We start from the raw sequence: 8,986 nt of genomic DNA, 5'->3' as shown, positions 1-8,986 counted from the left end.
AAGACCACTGCTATCAGAGCTTCTTAAATACCATGGGGTGCTTTGTGTGGAGCATAGAACACGCCGTGAGTCCAGTTAAAACTGCAGAATAGTTCTCAGTTTAATACATAGCTTTAGATAAACCTCTCCTGTTGCTGTACTTTTTGGTCATGGCTCAGCTGCTTTCCTCTGCATAAAAGTAAGATTCGCTCCCTCTGGCTGCTTATTCACTACAGCATGCTAAAATTTAGTCCTAATCCTCCCCTCTCAGTTTTGTATTGTTGGAACAGAGCCCTTTTCCAGTTGCTCTGTGCATCTTAACATTGGGGAATGGGTCGCATGTTTCCTGATGACATCGCCTAGCTCAACCACAGCACAAACTTAACAGCTCACTTTTCCTGCACAAAGGACATCTAATGTCATTTTGGGTGGTGGAAATGCAGTGCTGGTTGTGTATCAGCAACATTGCCCACCTCTGTATATATAATCTCCCACTTGAATTTCATGTTATCAGCCAATTCCCCTGGTAAGGACCATGGGTTGTCAAACTGCTTTCCTCCTTGGCTGCAACTGTTCTGTTAAAGAAACTGGTGGACCACCAAATGAGGTTGTTGGAACAGTTTTATCTTGGCAGGAGCCTGATCAACTGATACCTGTTGGATAGATCATTTGTTGGTTCCCTGAATTATACAGCTGTGTCAGCAGGTTTCCAGGTTTAAATGCTGGCATGGTGTAAGACGCAGAATGCTGTTGTTTCATAATCACCTTCTAGAGGTATTGCTTTGTTGTAATGCTACTGTTATGTTGTCCTACTTTTGCTATCTACTTTCTGCATAGGAGGAGGGAATTTTTGCCCACTGCATCACTTCGGTGTAGTCTTTGCAGCACTGGGCTGGCTGCATTTAACTTGGAGACAGGGAGCAGGGGGGTTTATGCAGGTGGCTGCTGTCACTGCTTTTCATATGATTGAATAACATGATGACATGATGATTTCATAGTCCAGACATGGCGCAGAAATATATGGTACTTATACAGTACTCTTAATTTTCAGATCAGTTTAATGCTACTCCTGGCTTATGGTACACTCATCTGTCTCTCTGAATGTTCTTAACACAGCTTGCGCTCCCAGTCACGCAGGAGAGGCCAGTGCAGCCCTTCCCTCTCTGGCTGGATCAGTGACTGCCCTATATAAATCTGCATATTAAGCAGATTTGGCAATTGTTCAGACAGAGACAGGCTCACTTAAGTAAAAGGAGAAAACAAACTTGCTTATGAAGGCACTGCAGCAGCAGGCTCAGATGCTGTGCTAGTGGAGACAGCACAGAGGCTGGTTTGTTTTCTTTTGTAGTTGGGAGACTGATGATTTCTGTTTGTCTTCTGCGTCCAAGTCCCATCACCATAAACCACGCGTGTGTGCGAATGCCGGTTCGCACTCTCTTAACAGTTTCAAGCCATTTCGCGTGTTACCGCTTTACCTCTGCACCAGATGGTTCATTTCCTCGGGGACTTCCACACGCGTCCCCAAGGTCGGGCAGCCTGACAGCGCTCGAGAGCACAGGGCCCAACTTTGAGGTGGATCCGCAGAAAGGCTTCAGGCCCCGCTTCCCCGGGTCTCGGGCGGCAGCGCAGCGTGCCGAGCTCCCTGCACCGTGCGCCGGGCTCTGACTGCGGTCGGGACGGGCGGCGGCGGCCGGGAGTTGCCGCTTCTCCCTCCCCGCGCACGGAGCGGCCGGAGCGAGCCGAGTGGCTGCTGCCGGCGGGCCGCGACACGCAGGGGCCGGGTGGCCCGGTGTTAGCCCCGCTGACGTGCGCCCGGGAGAGGGCGGCGGCGGCGGCTCCCTCTTCCCTCCCCTCCCGCCGCACGCAGGAAGCTTATCCGGCCGCAGCTGGCCCGGCGCCCCTCGCGCGGGGAATTAAGAGAAATACCCGCGGTGCCCCCGGCCGGGGTCTGCTCTCGGCCGCCTGCGGAGCGTGTGGGGAGGGGGCGCGCCCGCCCGCCGCAGTCCGCCCGCCCTTGGCGCGGGGCGGGGGCGCTCACTGCAGTGCCCGCTCCGCGCCCGCGGGCGGGGGGAGCGGCCGCGCCCCGGCTGCAGCCCCCGGCGGGCGACGGCGCTGCGGGCGCCCCGGGAGCGCCCCCGGCGGCCACACCCCGCGGCGGGCCGGGGCCGGCGGAGGGAGGGGGCCGGCGCGGGGTGTCTCCGAGCCAGTTCTCGCGGTGCTGGCCAGGCTCAGCCTCCTTCCCCTCCCCGGCGAGCGGTGACTGTGCACGGCGGAGCGGGGAGCGCCGAGCCGGGCGCCGGGGGAGCCCGCGCCGCCCCGCCGAGCCAGGAGGAAGGCCGCCGAGCAGCGCGCCGCCCGGCCCGTCCCCGCCGCCCTGCCCCATGCCCCAGCGACGCTGAGCCTCCCGCAGCCCGAACATGGCCACCACGGCAACGTGCACCCGCTTCACCGACGAGTACCAGCTCTACGAGGAGCTTGGCAAGTACGGAGCCTGCTGTGCGCCCCGCGCCGCGCCCCGCCGCCCGCCCCGGCCCCGGGACCCACCGACGCTGCTGGGAGCACTGTGCCGGCGACCCGGCTCTCCCGGGAGCCGGAGAAGGATTAGCTGTCGCGCTGTAATCCTGTTCTCCAGCCCCCCGTCCACCCCAGCGGCATAGCCGCCCGAGGGGAAGGTGTTCCTGCCCTGCTGGGTCGCCCCGCCGCAGCGGGTGTCCCTGAAGCCTGTCTCGGGCTGCGCGCTCCTGTTGCACCCCGAGATTTTCTCTCTTCCCTCCTTTCCTTCCTCAGGACCCTACTGCCCCGTTCTCCTTCCCGCACCGTCTCCCGGCTGCACGTTGTCGTTCCCTGCAACTGTTTCTGCGCTGGGACGCGGCACTGTTACAGCCACTCCGCGATGCTTCAGTCCCCACTTCCTTGTCCCTGTGAAAGGACCAGGTGCTGCTGCACCGCGCTTCTCTTCCCTCCCCGCTTCCTCGCTTCTTCCCTCCCTCTCTCCGCACTTGTCTCCGCATTGGCAGACTTGCTGCTGCACCCTAGGACAGGGCTTTGCAGGGGAGCGCAGTTGGGCAGGAAGGCAGTGCAGAAAGGGCTAGAGTAGGATTATGGGGACAGTGCTTTCGTGGGTGCTACTGCTCGCTCCCTCCCTTCCTGCACCAACTGCTGGGCTCTGCTGCATCTCTTCTCTCCAGCCCGGTGTCCCTGTCCCTCCCCAGGCTGCTGCAGCTGTGTGTCACCAAGCCCGGGCCCCAGTGCTGGTGCTCACCTTGATGCTCATTGGTTTGTATGTAGAGGTTGAGGAAGGGGATAAAAAGGCAGGACTCTGCAGCATTGGAAGGATTCAAGCTATTTTAGGCTCCCTGTAGGACTGACTGTCTGTGGGGCCCTTGTGCAGCTTCTGTTCCCCTCTCTCATAGTTGAAACATGGACATTTGTCCCTAGACGTGGGTTTGCATTCCTGATCTGAAGGACTTGGAATTTTCTGCTAGTTTTCTCATATTTGTCCTTTCCTCATTTCAGATCTTTTGTGTAAAGCTAGTAGTTGTTCTTTACCTGCCATGGTGTTTTTTGTTTTTAAAAAATAAGGGGCTGTTTCCAAGTGCTAATTGTGTTGTCCTGTAGATTTTCAGTCTCTGTCTTTTCACCTTGGTCTCTTGTATTCACTCTTTTTCCTCACAGAAATCCTTCTTCCCTCTCTCTCAGACCTCTTCTCCAAGAGTAATTATCTGTGGAATAGTTATAATAATATCAATATTTCCAGCTTGAGGAAACGTAGAAAGCCTTGTCGTTTTCTCCTCACTTCATTAATAGTTACATGTGTATCCCCATTTTGCAAGTGGGTTGAGGGATATAAGAGAGCTAGTAACTTCTGCAAAGTGTTGTAATGATTTTGTGACTGAGCTTGCACTTGAGCATGGGAGACACGAGTCCTTTGTGCTGTGATTGCCAGGGATGCTGTCTCTGGGAGATGGCCTTACCCCAGCTAGTGTTTGCAGCACTGTTTGGGGCTGTTTGTCTCTTGTTTATCAATCCCTTCATGTCCTGTTTCTGTGCCCATATGGTCTCTCTCTCCCCACACAATGTGCTCTTCCTACTGCACTGTCTGTGAGGGAGCTTGAGGAGTCTTCAGGAGGCTTGAGTACCATATAGACTTAGGTTTTATGCTGATCAGACAGCATACATTGTTCATCAGATTCTCAGGTGTTGTGTCCCTCCTCAGTATGTCTTCTGCCCTCTCCTTAATCTGGTCCACTCTGGGAACAGGAATTGTTGCTATTATAGTTTCATTTTCAGTTTCATAGCACCTACCCTCTTTATTTTTCTTCCAGGGGAGCCTTCTCTGTGGTCCGCAGATGTGTAAAGAAAAATTCTTCCCAGGAATATGCTGCAAAAATCATCAACACCAAAAAACTGTCAGCCAGAGGTTAGTGTCTCTATCTACCTTTCTTCCCTGTATTAGTAGGAAAATACTTCACTGGAGTTGAGGCTGTAATAAATTTAAGGGATCTGGAGTTGCTTGTTTCAGTCATTATTTTTAGGCATTTCAAAATAATTGAGTTGTGTGGCAAAGAGGAGCTTGAAAGAAGGTAGTGTGGGATGATAGAAAAATTCCTGTGTCTGGAAATGGATACTCTGTAAAGTGATGTTGTCTTTTTTCTTCTTGAGATCTTTCTTCTTCAACCTGAGCTAGAGGTAGATTCATCTATGTGTGTGTCTGTACCAATCACTCATAATAAAGAGAAGTGTTGCAGACTTATTTTGCTGAATGTCTTTTTTACCTAGGAGATCTGTCTTACCAGAACAGATGTGATTATTTTTTTGAAAGATAGATGCTATATGCCTTGCTCCTTTCATGCTGTAGTTAAAGGTGGTGTGTTTGGAAGCTAAAAAGTCTGCATTCAAAGGCAGAAATAGGATGGAGAAATCTTGCCAATTTGACTTCTCAGCATATTAGAACAAGGGGCTTGTGCTTTCATTACTCCTGGAGACTTATAAAACCTGAAGCTAGACTGTAGTGTTATGTAAAGAGGAAAAATCTAACTCCTCCAAGCTGTGAGTCTTTTGCTTTCCAGGGACATAGGTACGCATAAAGGGCAGTAGGCCATACAGAATGAGGGGAATGTGCATCCTCTGGTGTGTAGGGAATCACTACAGGGATTGTGTGGCTGGGGTGGAGGGGTGAGGGGAGAATGAGAGAAATTGACCTCCAATGAAAGGTGCTGAAAACAGGGAGTGCAACAAGTTGAGATGCCAGAGGCAACTCTTTCTAGAAAAAGTGAGCAAGAAGAGTTGTAAGTCTTTAGAGGCCTTTCAGATTTCACAAAGTTAATGTATGAAGCCCTTGACTATCTTGCTAGTTGAGTAGAGGGCTTAGTGGGGGGGTTGACTGAGAAATGAAAGGGAAAAGCATGAGGAGAAAGCAAATGATCTTGAGAAATGATTTAGAAATGAATAATGTTTTACTAATCCTTACAAAAAAGAAAAATAGAATATGTATTCTCCTTTTTGCCAGAATATGAAATGTGATGATAAGAACAGAAGCCAGCTTGAAGAATAGTGAAAAATTTCCATTTACTGTAGTTTGTGTGGTTTGTATGAAGAAGTAGTGTCAGTGGTAGTATGCTGTGAAGCAGTGATTTTTTTCTTTAGTTTTTTTTTCTTTTCTTTTCTTTTCTTTTTTTTTTTTTTTTGGTGGTGGTTTTTTCTTTTTTTTTTTTACTTCTGGAAGCAAGCATATCTGCTAAGGTGTTTAGTATTTAGCCTGAGTGAGGTGGTTTTGGGGGCCTACCAGTGGAGCCCTGGATTTTTAATGAAGTGGCTGCAGATCTTCTGAGAATCAGTGTCCCCTCAATGGTCACGTGACAGTGCCTGCTGATGTAGGTGGGATATTCAATCTCTTGAGTTCAAAATTAGTTCAACTTAATATGGGAGAGGTCTGAAGAGTGGCTTTGCTTTGCTGACAGCCATTAATGCCTTGTGTGCTCCCCAGACTTCCCTGTCCATCCTGTGGTGAGGACTAAAGCTCAGGAGAGCCATTTCTCAGACATTAGTGGACACCAGGCTCTTGGAGAAGGGAAGGGCAGTTTGATAAACTGATCATGAAGGTTAAACCTTTATCATACAAGGGACAGGGTACTGAAGTTAGCTCTGGAGATAAGAAAAATGGGAAAAAAATGCATGCTGAACATAGTTGAAAATTCAAAAATATATTAGCTGAAGGCCAAAACTCTCAGAAAAACTGATTGAGTCAGTTTTTAAGTGTTTGGTCATTTAATAAGTTACAGAGGGAGAAATGCATAGATTCTAATTGTTTTTTGTAGTAAGGTGATGACAGTTTAATGACCCAACAAGTAGGAAAAGTAAGTATGGGTGAATATAGGCTATGTTTTGATCTATACTTACTATTTAGATTTCATACCCTCCTATAAATAAAATACGTTGAGGCTGCTAGCCTGGTCCTTAGGTACTCAACTCGAGGCAGCTGGCAATGATGTACTTTAAAATGTACTGGTTAGGTAGGGAAAATGTGAGGAGAACTAAGAAAGAAAATGTGTTTCTGCTACTACAGAGGAGTATCAGAAACAAGGTACTGGTCAGGTTATGTTGAAGTTTTAACTGAGAACTGAGGAATCTGTGAAAAGTGGATGGTGACTTTAGCTGAATATGTGGGTTCCTCAGTTATTCCAGCTGTGTTTGTTGAGAGCTCAAGGGGTAAGAACAAAAAGTACTTATTGTAAAAGACTCAAGTATTTTGATAGGAAGTTAGTGAATTCACCTTGGAATAGGTCTTTAAAACATCGAAGGAGAAATGTGTGCTATTTAGACATTGCAGCTGTAAATCAGTGATTAGGGAGATTCAATTCAGCAACCTGAAAAGGAAAGTCTTGGGAAAAGGCGTTTTAGAAAGCTGTCTCCCTAAGGAGCAGAATTATGGTGTTAATTCTGCAGCATCTTGGATATGTGTTGCCTGATGTGTCCTTTCCCAAGCTGGCACTTCTCCTTGGGCTGTCCATGTCTCTGCCCATCAGTACCTCTGTCCAGGGCTCTCCTGTGCACCCAGCTGCACGCTGTCCATAGTGCAGGGTCACCCACCCTCCTGACCTTCCTCCCACGCTGCTGGTTTTCTTCTAGGCATGGTCAGAGAGCCAGAATATTCCCTTATTATGGGGACAGCCAGCCCCTGTCCAATTTAAGCATAGGTACATTTAACATTTTATACTATCTCTAGCAGAATTTGAACCAGTATGGACACCTGATGCAGTAACTGCTACTTCAAGAGTCAGCGTCTTGCTGCTGCTGCAAGGTATAGCCCATTGCTGCTTCACAGTTTTGCCTGCTCTAGTGCTTTCCTTGAATCTGCAATGGTAACAGAGCCTTGCCCTCCTCCTGCAGTACTTCTTGTTACCTTTGTTTTTCAAGACTTGTGATGAAGAAATACTAGATAACTAACTGGGAAGTGCTGAAAAGCTTACTGTATGTGACTGACAAGGGGGAAGAGGAATGCTTCAGGATGAATTATATGCAATGAAAGACTTGAAGAGGCATGGTGTTTCTCTGTGAAAGCAAGGAGGATGGACAGAGTGCTGGTCCTAACAGCTTCAGTCTGTAAATGTCACCCATCATAAAATGCCAAGTCAGCAGTTGAGAGGAGTCTCTTTTTTATATTGTCTGTGATTTTTGGATGCCTATTTTCTCTTTTAATAAGTTTTGTCAGTAAGAGCTGGTCTAAATTAAAATTCATATTTTGGCTTTAGTGAAGTATTTGCTATTATTCATGTTGTGTTGATGCTAAAGTCTGCCCAGTGAAGACCATGCCAAGAAGTGTAATGTTAAATAGGGTCCAAATGCTTGTGGAAAGGGAGAGGAACTTCACCTTAGTCAGCGTTCAGCTGATACATAAGAGCAGTTGTTATTACACATGGAGGAAATACAATGCTTCAGTCACCTGAAATTCCTATGGGATTGAATGCACAGACTTGTACCAGCACTACGGGTTGAGGGAAGTAATAACTGTAATTTTTTGGAAGTTGTCTTGTGGCTTTCACCAGAATACTTTTTTTGAACGTGAAAATTCATAGCAAGTAGTGCTACAGTGAAGTTCAAATAAAGTAAAATTACTTGCAGTGATCAAAAGATCAAGAGAGAAGCAGCAGCTTCAGTAGCAGTAGGGAGATATCCCCAATTTAACTTGCTAGCATATACTTCAAGAGAGAGTCTGGCTTTTGAAAGAGGTAGGCAGAGCTTTAGGATTTGATAATTTTTAGGATGTTTTTTATACCAAATAGTATTTAGTGATCTGCCACCACCTGTAGTATTTCTGCCCATTTTTTTTAGGTGCAGAAGGAAAAATCTCTGTGTATTACCTCTATTGCTAAATTTAATTTACTGTTGAAAATCTATATCTTTTAACTCTGGCAAGTGACATCTCTTGATGAATGAATTAAAAACGGCTGTCTTGTAAGTTAGTCCACTTCACTGTCCTTACTGTGGCTTTGTTTTTGACTGTGAAATAGAGGTGGTTTCTCTCCCTGTTTTTCATCTTTCCAAATTTGTAAACCAGATAAAAATTTGCAGTCTACCAAGTTATTTTGTTGTTGTTCGTCTAGGAGATTATGTGGATTGTGGGAGGAGCAGGGAATTACTTCTGTGTATCAAACCCCAACAGGAAAAAACCACTCTTTATACTTCCAACTCTGCTATTTTCCCACACCACTATTGTCTGGGCTTTTGGTTCTGTAGTGGTCGCAGATTTGGGCTTTACAATATGTTTTGTTGAAAGTGTCAGCAATAGTTCCCCTGGACACTAAAAACTTGAGCTTGAATGCTGCAGAGGAAGACTAGCAGCATCAGTCCCTAACATCTCTCTTGATCTGGTCTGTGTTCCTAGCTGCTGCTTGCATTAAAACTCCCTTGGCCCGCTCTTGAGGCTGCCAGGTTTCCAGTCTCTGTGGGGCAGGGCACGCTGCTGGAATGGGCTGTGTGCAGGTGTGCAGGCTGCTGCACTGCAGTG

General features: G+C 47.7%; 1 protein-coding gene across 21 annotated transcripts in view; it reads left to right on the top strand.

Annotated features, from left to right (window-relative positions):
• The first annotated feature begins 2,055 nt into the window (after nucleotides 1-2,055).
• Nucleotides 2,056-8,986, top strand: part of CAMK2G (calcium/calmodulin dependent protein kinase II gamma) — a 118,451-nt gene continuing 111,520 nt past the window's right edge. For 3 of the 21 annotated variants that reach the window (XM_054637675.2, XM_054637672.2, XM_077183226.1), the window contains exons 1-2: nucleotides 2,068-2,461; nucleotides 4,305-4,399. In XM_054637675.2, coding sequence (XP_054493650.1) covers nucleotides 2,397-2,461; nucleotides 4,305-4,399 — 160 coding nt within the window. In that variant the 5' untranslated portion in view covers nucleotides 2,068-2,396. Of the gene's footprint in view, nucleotides 2,462-4,304; nucleotides 4,400-7,204; nucleotides 7,280-8,986 lie in introns of all 21 variants that reach the window. The other 18 variants (XM_054637680.2, XM_054637678.2, XM_077183229.1 and 15 more) reach the window with 12 other exon arrangements.

This window comes from Agelaius phoeniceus, chromosome 9 (assembly GCF_051311805.1).
Source record: "Agelaius phoeniceus isolate bAgePho1 chromosome 9, bAgePho1.hap1, whole genome shotgun sequence".
Classification (NCBI taxonomy): domain Eukaryota; kingdom Metazoa; phylum Chordata; class Aves; order Passeriformes; family Icteridae; genus Agelaius; species Agelaius phoeniceus.
The sequence above is the reverse complement of the archived record's forward strand: the minus strand, read 5'-3'. Positions and strand labels throughout refer to the sequence as shown.